A 15,998-nucleotide genomic window follows, 5' to 3' on the forward strand; every position below is an offset into this window, starting at 1 on the left:
GCACAAAAACAACATTGTTTTCTTTTATTTATGGACCATGATTATTTAATATATCGTTAGCTTCATAGCATAAGTGCCTAAGTCATTGACTTAGTCCAATGACTTAGGCACTTATGCTATGAAGCTAACGATATGCTGATAATTTATTTTTGAGTAATATCTACGCTGTATGTAAATAAAAGTGCCTGTGTGACATCTGGGACACAGTGTGACTAAGAACTCTCTTTTTGTTCTTAACTTATGGCTTTAAAAAAAAAAAAAAATCGAGATATATATCTTATATCGCCATCCAGCTAAAAAATATCGAGATATGAATTTTGGGTCATATCGCCCAGCCCTAGATGAGAGGTTCTTTGGGATTCGCCGCGCGCCTCTCCTGACATATGGAACAGTTTTCCACCGTGGCAGCTATGTCCTTGCCCATGCCTGGCCAGAAGAGGGCGTCCCTTGCTCTCTGCTTACTCCTCTCAATCCCCATGTGCCCAGTGTGGATTCTCTCCAGCATGTTGTTTCTTAGGGCTATTGGCACTATAATTTTGTCACCTTTGAAGATGATGCCATGGAAGTGTGAAATTTCATCTCTGAAATTCCAGAAGTCCAAAGGGGTTTTGGGGCATTTTTTTCTGTCCTCAGGCCAGCCATCCTGCACAATTTGCTTCAGCAGGGTGAGCTGCGGGTCACATCCTGTTGCAGCCTGTATCTCTGAGAGTTTTTTGTCACTTACTGGGAGGCTGTTTATCACTGAGTGGATCTGGTCCTCCATGCCTTCACTCAGTGTGCTGTCTTGGTCGGGCAATGGTTTCCTGGACAGTGTGTCGGCCACAGGTATGTCTTTTCCGGGCCGGTGCACAATCTCTATGTCGTATCTCTGCAGCTGTAACAGCATGCGCTGCAGACGAGCAGGGGCTACAGAGATTGGTTTCTTCAGTATGTGCTCCAACGGCTTGTGGTCCGACTCGACGATGACTCTCCTGCCGTATATGTAGGTGTGGAAACGCTTGCATCCAAACAGCACTGCAAAGAGCTCTTTTTCGATCTGTGCATAGTTGACTTCTGTTGGGGTCAGTGTCTTTGAAGCATATGCTATTGGGTGTCCGTCCTGCATCAACACAGCTCCCAAACCATACTTCGATGCATCTACCTGTAGCCGTAGCTCCTTGGTCGTGTCGTAGTATGCCAGTATGGGGCCTGGTTCTCTGGTTATGAGATCTTTCATTTGCTGGAAGACTCTGTCGTGGGTCTGATCCCAGATGAACTCCGAATCTTGTTTGAGCAGCTGACGCAGCGGTGCGTTCACCTCTGATAGTCGTGGTGCGAATCTGGACAGGTAGTTCGCCATTCCAAGGATTGTCTCAAGCTCATTCTTATTCTCAGGAGGTGGCATGTCCTTTATGGCCTGCAGTTTCTTTGGGTCTGGCTGGATGCCCTCCCGGGTGAGTTTGTGTCCAAAGTAACTCACTTCTGTGGCGCCTATGACACATTTCTCTGGATTGAGACGTACTCCTCGCTCCCGTGTGCGCTCAAGCATGGCACGGAGGTTCTCGTCGTGTTCCTCCTTTGTCCTGCCAAACACGAGGATGTCATCCATGATGGCTGCCACTCCATTGAGCCCTTCATACGTCTCATCGATTTTCCTTTGGAAAATGTCCTGTGCTGATATTATCCCAAAAGGAAGGCGCAGAAAACGGTACCTGCCAAAGGTCGTGTTGAAGGTGGTGAGGTGCGATGACTTGGTGGTTAGTTGGATGGCCCAATAGCCTGAGCGAGCATCCATGACACTGAAGTACTGTGCTCCTGCCAGCTTTGGTGTGATGTCATCCAATGTTGGAAGCGGGTAATGAGGTCTTTTGATGGCTTTGTTTAATTCGCGAGGATCGAGGCATACTCTGAGCTTCCCAGTACGCTTCTCTGCGACCACCAGTCCATTTACCCATTCTGTGGGTTCTTTTACTTTGACGATTATGCGGTTTTTCTCCATGTCATCCAGCTCCCGTTTCAGTCGTTCCCGCAGTGTGAAAGGGATCCTCCGGGGGGGGGGCACACAACGGGCATGGCGTCTGGGTCAATGTGTAAGTCGCATTCTCCTGGGAATTTCCCTATGCCCTCGAACACATCGGCAAACTCCTCCATGACGTTTGTGATCTGTACTGACATGACCAGCTTGACTAGGTTTAGATCCAGGCATGCTCTCAACCCTAAGATGGGGGGTGCTGCAGTGTCTACTATGTCAAAAGTCAGCATCTTGTGAATGTCTTTCCACCTGCACTTCAACTGGCATGTGCCTTTGATGTTGAGTTTTTCTCCTCCATAGCCAGATAGTGTGCGTGTGGGCGGTGCCAAGCTAACCTGCTTAAAACACTTCTTAAACAATCGGGCAGGGATGACGTTAGCAGTGGCTCCTGTGTCAAGCTTAAAACTCACGGTGTGATGCAGTGAGCCTACTTCTACGTCAGCATAAGCCTGTTCATCGGCCTCCCCTTCGTTGCACTTTGTTATGGAATCTGTGAATAGCTCCGCTTCATCGCTTGGAGTGTCAGGGTTAATAGAGTACACTGGGTTGGGTTGGTGTGGTGCTTGTGAACGGCATGCTTTGGCAAAGTGGTTCATTTTATTGCACTTTTTGCACCTCTTCCCTTTTGCAGGACACTCCTCCTTCTGGCTGTGTGCTCGTGCACATCTTCCACACACTTTTCCCATCTTATTATAATGAGATGCCCTCCTATCTTTTTGCTGCATACTCTGGCGCTTAGCGGATACTGCATGCGCGGGCGCTGCTCCCTGCAGGCTAGTGTGTGGGTCAACCATGGCTTTCAATTGCTCTCGTGCGATCTCATAGGAGCGTGCAATGTCTATGGCTTTTTCTAGAGTCAAATCTGACCCTTGGCTCAGCAGCTTTTCTCTGACTTGTGGGAAACTGGTTGCGAAGACAATCCTGTCTCGGACCATTTCGTCACTGTTAACGTAGCCACACTGCTTGACGAGTAACTTTAACTCGGTCACAAAGTGTTCAAATGACTCCCCTTCACCTTGGAGTCTTTCATTAAACTTGTATCTGGCGAAAATGGTGTTCGTTTTCGGCATGAGGTACTGTTCAAACCTGTCGAGATATGTGGTCAGCTTTTTAGCTTCTTCATCAGATAGCTACCATGTGTTATAAATGTACCTGCCTCTTTCTCCTACCCACAGAAGAAGATAGCCGCACTGGGTCTCCTCGGGCTTGCCGCTTAGCGGGCCGCTAAACATTAGCTTCACAAAAAAAAACAAAAAAAACAAAAAAAACCAAAACATTAGCTTCACATGTTGTACGAACCTCCGCCAGGCATCGGGAAGATTGGCTGAATCCCAGTCCATCCGTGGTGCAGGAACTCCCGACGAATCCATTTCGCTCTGTCAGTGGGCGTTTAGGTCGATTTACTCTGACACCATGTAATGTTCTACCTCAAACTTATGAATAAGTGTTCATAATCTGCTTCGTGAGCCACCATTCTCTTTATTGCCGCTCATTCAGTTCAACATAAACCACACCCACTTTCGTGAAAACAAACACTCCCCGTTGCCACTACGGTGGACCACAAGGGACAGGAAGCACGGAATGCAAACATTATAAGCAATACAACACTAACGACATGTGATGTTACAACACTAGTGAAATATTGGTGTCATTTCATTCTTTTCAAAGGTTTATTTGCATGACGCACAAACAGACACAATTGAAAGGTACAAATGTGTTGTGCAAGAAACGAAATCAAACGTGGTGCAGATGTGTGTCACAGGTTGATCTGGCTGTAGGCTGTGGCACTTGGCCAGAGGTGGCGCTGGTTGACTCGAGTCCATGTTAGTGCACACAAAGTAAACTGCTCGCTTTAGTTGTGAAGCAAAAACGCTGAAACCGGAGAAATAAACCGTGCGAGGGGAACGATAACGACGACAAGAGTCTCCCGATCGTTTACTCTTGCTGTCCTGTGAACAACATCGGCGTGGTGTTAATTGTTTGCTGTTTTCGCCATCGCGTCGCGAATGAGGATATCACCAGGTAAACTCGCCACATTTTAAACATTTTGTTGTTCAACAGCATCAAGACTGACGGAGTGTGTTTGAGATAACCTCACAAGTGTCACAGATGACACATTTGCCGTTTTTTTTTTGCTGGTTTGTCGGTAGCAGCTCCTGAAACGCAAGACTGCCACACATCTGTTCGACCAACGCCAGTAGATCTGGAACACCGGGCCACGAAACACCCAAAAAGTTGGGGAACGCTGGTCTAGAGAACACTGGTTAGCTAATGCTGTCGTCAAGTAGCCTATCACTAGCAAACAAACAGCAAGCCAAGTGAGGAACATATGTATAATGCTTACCGTTTATTAAAGAAAAGTATCCTAAATTGACTTCAAATTCGGCGGACAGGCTGCGGTTTCTCGCTTCTTCACTTGTATTTCTAAATACTCGAAGGCGGGTATTTCGAAATCGCAAAGGAATGACGTCACAATGTTGAACCTGGAACAACATTAATTATGATGATGTGGGAACAACGCCTACACCAGGATATCAGATCGTCCGTCTCTATTTGGAGACTAAAGAATTAACTAGAAACCACCCGTACCGGTATAAATATTAGGCTATGTTAGACACTCCACACTGAGGGCATTTTAATTTAATAGCATCAGTAAACTTTATGAGTACTGTTTCTTTATTTTTCTGTGATGACTGATGAAAGGCTTGAGCTGGGTCTGACAGAGAAGAAGTTTCCTCCAGTCTTCCAGTTGGTATTCTGCTTACTTAGATTTTTGTGGATAAATTCAGTTTTGTGGAGGAGTATTGGTGAACTTTATGGTTTCCTTTTTGTCTATAACTGTGAAATTGATGTTTTCTAGAACATTTTCCCACCACTTCATAAATCCTGCTCAATTACTTTAGGTGGACACATTAAGACAGACTTAAAAATGCTTCTGGTGACAACGTGCAAAGAATGATGTCATGAAAGGTTACCTCACACCTGAAGGTGAGGGCTTGAGCTTTTCAGACTGGATGCCTAGAATGAAAACTAGCAGGGTTCCCTGTGCTGCAGAGACACTGTGGTTAGGGGGGTTTTGTGCTACTGTGGCGGACCACCAGGTGGCTCCACTCACACCCAAGTTGAAGGGAACTGCTGGGGTGGAGATTTTGGCGCTTACTGTATGTGAAGTTCTGAGAGTGAGTTAATAAAGTTGCAGTGAGACACTGAGACCTCTCCTGTCGTTATTACATACCTCCACACTACACCAATTGAAAAGGTGGAAAACACAGGAGCAACGACTCCAGATTATCTTCTTATATTACTGTCAGTTACACTTTAACCCATCATGTAGCATCTGCAGGCTCTATGCCATGTATGCACACAAGATGAAAGTGTTTATGCTCACTGTCTCACCTTTACTGCTGATAAATTCTCATTGGGGTGGGTAAATCAACCTGGTGTCAGTGGCTCCATTTAAAAGTAGATGCTTTCAAGGTCACTGTTTATTTAGTTACAACCTACTGCAATATTTCCTTAAAAGGTTGTGATAATCAGGTCACCTGCTGGCTCTTCCCCTAGATACTATTGGCACCGATGACTGAGCACAATGTTGAGCTCACCTGTATACTTCATAGCTTCAGGTGGTTTTCAGACAACAACATCAGTCAACTCAATTATTGTGCTGTATTCACGCTGCCAAGTTTAAGGTATAAAAAATAAATTACAAAAGATAACTCTAACTTCATTTTGTTTTTATGCCACTTTATTTCTTCAAATGATCACCGTCATTATTATTTGTGTACATTTAAGAAAACTCAGATTAAACATTCAACACAATAAAAAATGAATTAAAATACATTTGATTTATCACAAAGCAGCTGAAAAAAGAAATTACATGGTCAATGTCATCCTGGCAGCAGTTCCCTCACATTAAAGAAAAATCATAAAATAACATGTTTGATCAGATTTGGAGACGTTCCCTCTTAGACTACTTATTTCTGGGAACAAATTTGAGTTTTACAGGCTGAACTGGCTGAAACGTCCAGTCAAACCGAAGTGGAATCTAAAAAAAAGAAAAGAAATGGATGTAACATCAGTGACAGGACAGCAGAGTACCATGACAGTCTAAATGTGGTTTGCTGCTCTTACCATTGTCTCTTTGCATGTTTCCAAAGTGTACTTCTGCAAGAGACGGACAATAACCATCTTCATGACGAGGAGGGCGTAGCGCATCCCAACGCAGTTACGAGGGCCGAGTCCAAATGGTATGTACGCGTATGGGTTCACCTCCTCCATGTTGTCTTTACTGAACCTGCAGATACAGATCAAACAAACTTGTAGATATGTAAAGTGAAATAATTATTTTTGTATTGAGCCATGATTTTTAGGCAGTCTGTAGACCTACAACGTAAAGAGTACGGGGGCATAGATCAGGGCAAAAGTATTCTATTACTTCTAAAGCTTTGTTCGGGGATTAGGGACCCATTGGCCAGTCCCCTTACAGCAGGGAAAAACCTATGATCAAAGCAGTACTTAGGTGGAAGCTACACTAGATAAAAAGCATTGAAGAAAACCAGTCCCACAGTGCAGCACTCTCAGTCTCAGGGAACCAGCCAGCTTCCAGAATAATAATGACTCAAAACAGCTGCAGACAACACTGCAGAGGTTTTGGGATGCGTAACTGGCTGTCTCTCAATTGAACCACTGAGAACATCAGTGAAGGGACCTACATATGGCACCTCATTGATCTACCAAAGATAAAGCAAAGCATAATGTCCCAGGTTTCACTAATTACAGGATGACCAGGTTCTTCATAACCTTGTGATGACACACCTACACATTTACCTCTCTGGTCTGAAAAGCTCAGGTGAGTCCCAGTAGCGTGGGTCTTTGTGCAACACCCACGCAGGAATCCCAATTGTGGTTCCTTCAGGGATGGTGAGTCCATTCACTTGCACAGTTTTTTTGCACACCCTGTCAATTCGAGGGGCAGTGGGAATCAGTCGCATTGATTCAAGTATAACTTGGTCCAGGTACTGTAGACCGGTCAGCTCTTCATATGAAATGGGTGCCTAGGCAAAATATAAAGAAGAAGGCAAACATAAAAACAAATATGCAAATGGTGTCCACCATTGAATCGAGAATGGCAACAAATTATGTGATGAATTACTGTACATCTTTCTTCAGCTTAGCATCAATTTCTTTGTGTAAGGTCTGCAACGCATCAGGGTTGGTGGCCAGATTATAAAGGATGTTAGTTAGAGTGGTACTGGTGGTGTCGTAGCCTCCCAAGATGAAGACCAAGGCCTGGGAAAGGATCTCATGTTCAGTCAAACCTATGGAAAGAACATTTCATGATCTTAAGAGTAGTCAGTATCAAGTACTTATAACTTTCTTGCCCCTGTGGGTGGTCAAGCTCCATCAACCTTGGGTCCTCGTGTGTGTGTGTGGGTGGGGTGGGGGGTCCTACAGGGCTCAGTTCTAGGCCCCCTCCTCTTCTCTTTATATCTGCTTCCTCTTGGTTGTATACTGAGAAAGCACGGCATTGCATTCCACTTTTATGCTGATGACTGTCAGATCTATGTCCCTCTAAAGAAAGAAGGCACATACTCCACACAGCCATAACTTCAGTGTCTTGATGACATTAAGGCTTGGATGTCTCTTAACTTTTTAAAATTCAATGATAAAAAGACAGAGGTGATGGTTTTTGGTACCCCCACTGAGACCCCCAATGTGTATTTAGATACCTTGGCCAAGTGTGTTAAACCAGCTGTCACAAACCTGGAGGTCAAAGTGGACTGTGATCTGAAGTTTGACAATTAGATTAAGGCAGTGGTAAAATCTAGCTTCTTTCAGCTCAGGCAGCTGGCTGAAATAAAGCCAATTCTTTCACAGCAGCACTTTGAGACAGTGATTACTGTAATGCACATTATATTGGGGTCAGTTCATCATACATTACTCATCTACAGAGGGTGCAAAATGCCGCAGCTCGTCTTTTAACTGGCAGTCGAAGGTTAGAGCACATTTCCCCTATTTTAGCTTCACTTCACTGGCTGCCCATTTCTTTTAGGATTCTTTTAAGACTCCTGAAAACCTACCTCTTGATGAGATGTTGTTTTTTGTTTTTTATTTTAGTTGTTTTTAGTTGATTCTATGCCGTTTTATCTTGTTTTCTTTTTTAATATAGGGCTGTGTGACAGGCTGTTTTAATTTTTATGTATTATGTGCTTTATTTTTGCTGTTTTCTGTTATTCTAACTTATTTTCTGTACAGCACTTTAGTCCTGTGCTGGGTATTTTAAAGTGGTTTATAAATAAAATTGGATTGAATTGGATTGGATCATCCAGCTCCTGGCTTATAATATATGATACTGACTTTTCTTTTGCGTATGAGACATATGAGCAGATTGATATCATGACAAAAATTTGTGCGTAAAACCCCTGAAGTAATGTGACATGAGTGACTGGATATTGTGGATTACTTCTGTGGTAAACACATACCTTTACTTGGCTGTTCTTCATCGTTCTTATACGTCTTTTCTGGGATCTCACTCTGGATCAACACCTGCAGGAAGTCTGCTCGAGCCTGCATCAGAAAAGACAATATTCAAATATGCTCACATGTGGATGATTGAAAGTCAACAGCAGAAGAAAATTATCAATAATGTCTGCAGTGTGCATAGACTGTATATAAAAGATGGCAAATGCTTTCAGGGTTTGCCCTAAATTATTTTCCCGTAGCTAGATGCATATGGAAAACCTATACATTTAGCTTTGTCTCTCGTATCTGCAAAAATTTCTAATGAGCTGATGGCCTCTGTGACTAGTTTCATGTCCTTTTCAATCAACGATAGGTTTACTTTTTAAATTATGGTCCCCAATATAGTTGTAAAGGAGGATAAAGCATGCTCTACTATGTGAATGACAGGTTGCCAGTGAACATGCAGTATCCCAAAAGTTGCTTCTGGCTTTAAAATACTCAAGATAGAGACATCAAAAAGACAACATGACGTGTATGGACACAACAATGTTGATGTTCCTTTATAAATTTAATACTTACAGATTTGTCTTCATGATGCTGGTTTTTAAATTTCTTGAGGAGGTTGTAGAAAAAGTCAATGCTGTCCTTGGGTATGATTTCCATGTTCAGGAACTTTGCCAGACGTCTACCAAACGGAACTGCCACTGAAAGGAGACCAGACCGAATACCGGTAAGCAAAATTTGACATCCTGCAGATACTATTGAGTTTGCTTTCTGAAAACAAATCAATTAAATGAGTTTTTAAAAGTCAAAAGAAGGACATACTTATGAATAACAAGAGCCACATTTTTAATTTAAAGAGCTTCTGCGCTTGAACATTAACTGGATCATTCTGATTGTTTATGGAGTCTGTCTCCACACTGAAAGAAGCACTGGTCACAGTGTCTAAACTGTAAGGAGCCACAAACCTATTAGAGTTGGAAAAGACAAGTGATCAGTGCATTATTTATTTTAGGATGAACAATTTAATATGTTTGCATATTTCTGATTAACAACATACTGTTTGACAGTGATGGGTTCGTCCAAATTTGCTTCCTCAAGTTTTGCAACAAGTCGTTCTGCATAGCGAGCAACGAGGGGAAAAACCTTTTTTATATAATGGAGACAGAATAAGAAAATTATGTTATTAATATTCTGTAGATGTTAAATGTCTGTCAGATATGTAGAAAGAAAACAGATCAAAACACACTGATGATGTTGGTACATTTTTTGTAAACTCGTTTTCTCTATTTTACAAACTTTAACAATGTCTGTGAAAAAAATAAGAACATCTCTGGGAACTGCTGGCTTTTTTTATACTTTGTATATAGTTTAATCACATTAGTGGTTATGTCATGACTCATACTCATAAATAATTTCCCCCAGGGATCAATAAAGTATTCTGATTCTGATTCTGATTCTGATACTCAATCATCCAGGTAATGAAATCCAGAAAAGTTGATTCTGTTTGTCTGGACGTAGCGTTTTCAGTGGGGGAAATGTTTCATCACCTTTCACCCATTGAAAAAGAAACTTTTTGGGATATAAGTGGTTAATGAACTTAGATATATCAACCTGTTTCAGTCTTCCACTGGTGAAGCATGGAGACACGCTGTTGCGAATTCGTTTCCACCTTTCATCTTTGACTACTATGACAGAGTCTTCCATAGGTCCAGTGAAAACACCAGTATCCTGTGAAAAGGAAATAATAACTCTCAATGTTTGCTTACATCTACCTCATCAGTTTGCACATATAATGTAATGTAATTGGTATTTTCTCTGTGTTGGCTCTATGTTGAGTGTTCATATAGAACAATCTTTGGATAGATCGACACACATGGGTACATGCAACAGTACAAAGTAAACAAACAACAAATACCAACATCACCATAAATAAGTACTACAGTGCAAAGAGGTTCGAGTAAAATGTAATCAGTAACCCGTCATATTTATCCAGGTTTGTTTGATAATATAGATGCGGGGAAATATGTTTTGTTTTTTGTTAAAAATATCTTAACTACTACCACTTCTTAATGATTATTGATTAAATAACATGTCAGAAAACTGCTTCAAAGTACACCACTCACTAGTACAATGCTGATAATTTATATATTCACCAACTCTTTTTAAACTCAGCTGTACAGGAAGCAGTCCCAGAAACAATAATGTGATAATTTCCATCCATCCATCCATCCATTCGCTTCCGCTTATCCTTTTTTTCAGGGTCGCGGGGGGCGCTGGAGCCTATCCCAGCTGTCATAGGGCGAGAGGCGGGGTACACCCTGGACAGGTCGCCAGTCTGTCGCAGGGCCAACACACAGGGACAGACAACCATTCGCACTCACATTCATTCGCACATTCACACCTAGTGACAATTTGGCTGATGTAACCCTTGAGTAATAAAAGTGTAACTCTTTGTGTAAAGCACAGAGAACTGCTGCAAGTTCAGCCTCTTGGATTTTAATATTACTTCATTTACATTTCATGTGGTAACAGTCTTTCCCTGTAGTGCTGCTGTTGTTTTCCTAAACACATCAGCCTGACACTATAAACTACAGCATTTCCCAAGTTGCTTTGAAAATCACTGCTAGCAATTTAGTTAATGTAAAAAAGTGAAAAAGTATTTGTACCTATGTTTTGCTAACATTTTACGTTCTATGGAGAGTGGCAGGACGTCCAAAGGTTTCATGAAATAGAAAGAGGAGCTTCTTACCCTGCGGTTGGTGAACACAGAGTAGCACTCCTTCACCATCACGGTTTTAACAATCTCAGGGTCGGCCACCATTAACAACGGCGTTCGTCCATCGTACAACCTGCAAAAAAGACAACAGCCGTTTACAATAACACAATTCATGGCTAATTGTTTAAGGCATTTTTTTGTTTTGTTTTCTAGTTGCTTTAGGCCACAGCATTATTGGCATGAATGAATTCAGAATTTTTGTATATTTATTTATTTTGTGTGTGTGTGTGTGTGTGGGGGGGGGGGGGGGGGGGGGGGGGGGATTGCATGGCTCACAAACATATTTTAACATGAGTGAACTTCCTGGTTGATGAAGTGAATACTCACCCCCAGACGTCCCCATACTTGGCATGACACTCTAGGTCAAAACCAGGAAATCCCTGCAAGAAGGAAAATGTTTGTTTAGAGTCAATAAGCCACTGAGTAGGACACGTGTTCAAAAACACACAGAAAGCTCAGGCAGGTCAGTGATAGTGACGATTGATAAGGACATTAAATATGTCCTTCTCACTTCTTCAAGATCAAATCAGTCAGCTCCTCGTATCCCAGTCTCTAAGGTGAGTTTGGTTTCTGTGCGTACCTTTCTTATGCCCAGCATCGTTCCAATATAAGGCAGGGGCCTCGGTCCAGGTATCCCCAGCTTTTTGAAGAACCGATATGGCCATAATCCGTACCTGTGTCACAAAACAGAGAAAATCTGAAATCGTCAGTTGGACATTAAAACAAAGGGAACACAAGAGAAACAAAACTCCACGTACGGGTGGTTTGAACGCGACATAAGATAAGGGCTCGATTGTCTTGCAAAACAGTAGTCGAGGAATACTCACAGTAATATCAGCGTGAAAAGCAGGACCAGCAAAGTCCAGGTGGTTGCTGAAAACAGCGTGAAAAACATTGCGACTTCTTTCCGACAAAAAGCTACAGGTGAGGAAGAAGGCTGGAAAATCTGTGTTTTTAAAACATCTGCCTCTGTGTGGTGGGAGGAGTCTATGAGACAGAAATGTGATTATGTAATAAGCTCCATAAAGGGTCAGAGGCGGGTCAGAAGCTTTTAAACTTTTTTTCTTTGCATTCTTACTGTGTTTGCGCAACAACTGAATGAGAAGAAAAGACACTTTAGCCTTCACACTGAACACCACTGCCTGCAACATATGGCAAAATAAAACTAAGCTAAAATGTTTAATTTCTTTATTTCGTTTTTTCTTCTTTCTTTGTTTTGCTATTGTTCTTATTAAACGCATTTCTGATCGTTTTTCATCTTGTTGGGTTATAGAAGGTAAACTTGAACACAAAGGTGTGGTTATCGGTGTTATTTGTGCCGTGAGTGTGAAACGAGCCGCTCTCCTTGCTCTGTAAATTAGCTTTCGTTTTGAATCATTTTAATATTTCTTCACGGTTATAAAGCTGTTAGAATCTGAAGTTCTTCGTTATCCCCATAATAGTTATTTTTCCACCTTCCACGGCTGCTACGTGATTTAGTTGGTCCGTGACTGACTTTTGACATAAAAGTCTTGTTATCCGATCCTCTTTTTTTTATGACGTTTGTGTGAAACTGTTACATCTGCGCATGCTCTGCAGTTTTGTGTAACCTTTCCCACAATAACAGAGGAAGAGCAAGGAGATAAAAACGCTGATGTAATGTTAGTGATATTGGTCACATGTATCAGTGTGCCAAGGGTAACTGCTTAGTAAATGCACGACCTATGTAACACTGGGTTTATTAGTACTTTTTGTCTTATTTGATTAGATTTAAACTGTGTAAATGTAATTAGAATTTAAAATACAATTACACACACACACATCATTTGAGTATAAAGGTTTCAGTTTCTTTTCAGTTGTATGAAAATCAGATTTCAGGCAAATTCTTCTCTGTAATATTATTTGTGAGGTTTATTTTCACAAATCAAAAAAGATCATTAACTTTATGTGCGAGAAAAGCTTGGGAATGTTAGGCAGCTGAATAGTGTAGTGGTAAAACTATGCACTTTTGCACCGATAGTCACAAGTTTGATTCCCACCAGGTATCCAGCAAGGGTCCTGGCTTGCATTTAAGAATTCAATCAAAAGATCTCAAAGACAGGATTCAAATTTATCTTGTGACTCTTTGGTGTGTCTCTGTTCAGAGACTAAAGAATTGACTAGAAAACACCTGAACCTGTATAAATATTAGGCTATGTTAGACACTCCACACTGAGGGCATCTTTTCGTTTAATAGCATCAGTAAACTTTATGAGTACTGTTTCTTTATTTTTCTGTGATGACTGATGAAAGGCTTGAGCTGGGTCTGACACAGAAAACGTTTCCTCCAGTCTTCCAAGTAGCATTCTGCTTACTTAGATTTTTGAGGATAAATTCAGTTTCGTGGAGCAGTATTGGTGAACTTTATGGTTTCCTTTTTGTCTACAACTGTGAAATTGATTTTCCCACCACTTTATAAATCATGCTCAATTACTTTGGACCCTTAGGTGGACACATTAAAACAGACTAAAAAATGCTTCTGGTGACAACGTGCAAAGAATAATGTCATTAAAGGTTTGCTCACACCTGAAGGTGTGTTTATGCTCACTGTCTCACCTTTGCTGCTGATAATTTCTCATTGGGGCGGGTAAATCAACCTGGTGTTAGTAGCTCCATTTAAGGGCAAATGCTTTCTAGGTCACAGTTTATTTAGTTACAACCTACTGCAATATTTCCTTAAAAGGTTGTGATAATCAGGTCACCTGCTGGCTCTTCCCCTAGATACTATTGGCACCGATGACTGATTGTGTAATACAAAAGTGTGTTACCAATGGGTCTTAAAAAGCAAACTTTATAATGCAAACACACGCACCCATATATAAACTATTCTTGGATGTGAGCTCAAGAACTGTATACAGTTCTTGAGCTCACCTTTATACTTCATAGCTTCAGGTGGTTTTCAGACAACTACATCAGCCAACTCAATTATTGTGCTGTATTCACGTTGCCAAGTTTAAGGTATAAAAATTAAATTACCAAAGATAACTCTAAGTTCATTTTGTTTTTTTATCCTTTTATGCCTTCAAATTATCACCATCATCATTATTTTTGTACATTTAATTTGTCAGAGTAGAAAATAGATCACATACAATTTTCACTTGAGTGACATTTTCACTTCATTTGCAAGTTATAATTTTAGATTAGGGAACTTCATTAATTGAAAATCTCAAAAAAAGTGACTTCCGCTATTACTGTTAGTTATATATGTGACTCTGTTTATGTTGCATGACTGTTTGATTGTTTGGATAAATTAATTAAATGTTTATGATTGATTTTACTCCATTAATATAACTAATGACTCCTCCTGTCTGGAAGCAGAGGACTTATTCAAGATCTAAAACAATAGTACTACATTACGGGAAACGTGCTTATTCGTAGTCTTGCAAGTTACAAGAGAAGATACAACTCTTGTACTCATGGACTTATAAATTTATAAAGTCCTGTTAAAAACAGAAGCACTGAAGTTCAGGTTTAGGATTTTGTTCTGGAATTTGGTAAAAATAAATAAATAAATAAAATAAAAAGATTCAGTACATCAAGTACAAATTTATAATTCAAGTGTTTGGATTTGACGACATATTGTAAGATTTCCTTTTGATATAATCAGCAGTGGACAGCTGTCAACGTTTAAAACAAATTATCAGTAGAAGCTGGTTGGCAGCTGTTGACGCTAGGTGGAGACAGATACCATCAATCAGTAGCGGTTCTTGATACGGGTGACACGGGCGGTTGCCCGGGGCGGCATCACGGGCATCGGCAAAAAAATAAAATAAAATTGCTCGAACTCATGCTGCCCCAACATCATGCCAGCGCATATTGGGAATGGCATAGGCACCGATCGGTTTTCTATCGCCCATTACACCTGTGCACTACTCATGATGTCAGATCAGCATCCTGATGTGGCACACCTGTGAGGTGGGATGGATTATCTCAATATAGCAGATGTGCCCACTACCACACATTTGGACTGATTTGTGACCACTGTTTGGGAGGGATGGTTATATTGTGTATCTGGAATGAATTTTAGGTCTCTACGTCCATCCCATGGGGAATGGGAGCAGTAACAAAGGTGTTGCGTTTATATTTTTGTTGAGTGTATATAGGAAGAGTAAGAAAATAAATATACACTTTAGGACCAGGGGTAAAGGGATCAATAACAATTTAAAATTTATAATTTACAGTTTGATAATTTAAAGTCTCACACACAACCCGTCGAAAGGGGAGGGGGCCGGCTGCTTCCAAATAGAGCATATTTCAATCGTAATGCTGTAAATCCAAGCCCATTATGTAATCATGATTTGAATCCTGGGTTGTGTGAAATCCCAGAAATAAACCCTAGACAAATCGAATCTGTGAACTAAGGTGTAGGTCTGTTAGGTTATGTTGTGGTGATCCTTGTGTTGGGGGATGGGTGTTCATACTGGAGTGCAAAATTAAAACCAATGGAAGATGGACAAGAAAAGTTCAAAGCCATCAGGTGCTCAGTTTATAAAAATGAGAAAAGAGGAGGAGAAACGAGCAAAAGATACAGGTAAGCAGATGTGTCATTGGATAATGGCAGGCCATCCTGAAACAATCAGAGGGAGTGTTCGCCCAGGGCGCTAAATAGGCTAGGACCGCCACTGCCACCAATAATAAGCTACATGCATCAGGGAGATGTGTGTTCACTGCCAGGAGCTTATTTCATGGCCCTGACAGTCTCAAGACAGACTTTCACAAGACTCTGAA

General features: G+C 41.3%; 1 protein-coding gene across 1 annotated transcript; it reads right to left on the reverse strand.

Annotated features, from left to right (window-relative positions):
- Window positions 1–5,738: 5,738 nt before the first annotated feature.
- Window positions 5,739–12,236, reverse strand: LOC101476786 (cytochrome P450 3A40). Its single transcript, XM_004570031.6, has 13 exons — window positions 12,080–12,236; window positions 11,833–11,926; window positions 11,580–11,632; window positions 11,226–11,325; window positions 10,088–10,204; window positions 9,534–9,619; window positions 9,299–9,441; window positions 9,053–9,177; window positions 8,494–8,578; window positions 7,169–7,329; window positions 6,839–7,065; window positions 6,143–6,305; window positions 5,739–6,056 (listed from the first exon to the last, which is right to left on the reverse strand). The coding sequence occupies exons 1-13, from the start codon at window positions 12,145–12,147 to the stop codon at window positions 5,982–5,984; spliced, it is 1,497 nt and encodes a 498-aa protein (XP_004570088.3). The 5' UTR covers window positions 12,148–12,236; the 3' UTR covers window positions 5,739–5,981.
- Window positions 12,237–15,998: the final 3,762 nt, after the last annotated feature.

Source organism: Maylandia zebra, linkage group LG13 (assembly GCF_041146795.1).
Source record: "Maylandia zebra isolate NMK-2024a linkage group LG13, Mzebra_GT3a, whole genome shotgun sequence".
Lineage (NCBI taxonomy): Eukaryota > Metazoa > Chordata > Actinopteri > Cichliformes > Cichlidae > Maylandia > Maylandia zebra.

Excerpts from the sequence above, each read along its gene's own strand:
- LOC101476786 (XM_004570031.6), bottom strand. The coding sequence starts at position 12,147 with ATGTTTTTCACGCTGTTTTCAGCAACCACCTGGACTTTGCTGGTCCTG. Across the intron at positions 11,927-12,079 it reads CTTTTCACGCTGATATTACT|GTACGGATTATGGCCATATC; the intron begins GTGAGTATTCCT and ends TTTGTGACACAG. Across the intron at positions 7,066-7,168 it reads ATGCTAAGCTGAAGAAAGAT|GCACCCATTTCATATGAAGA; the intron begins GTACAGTAATTC and ends TATTTTGCCTAG.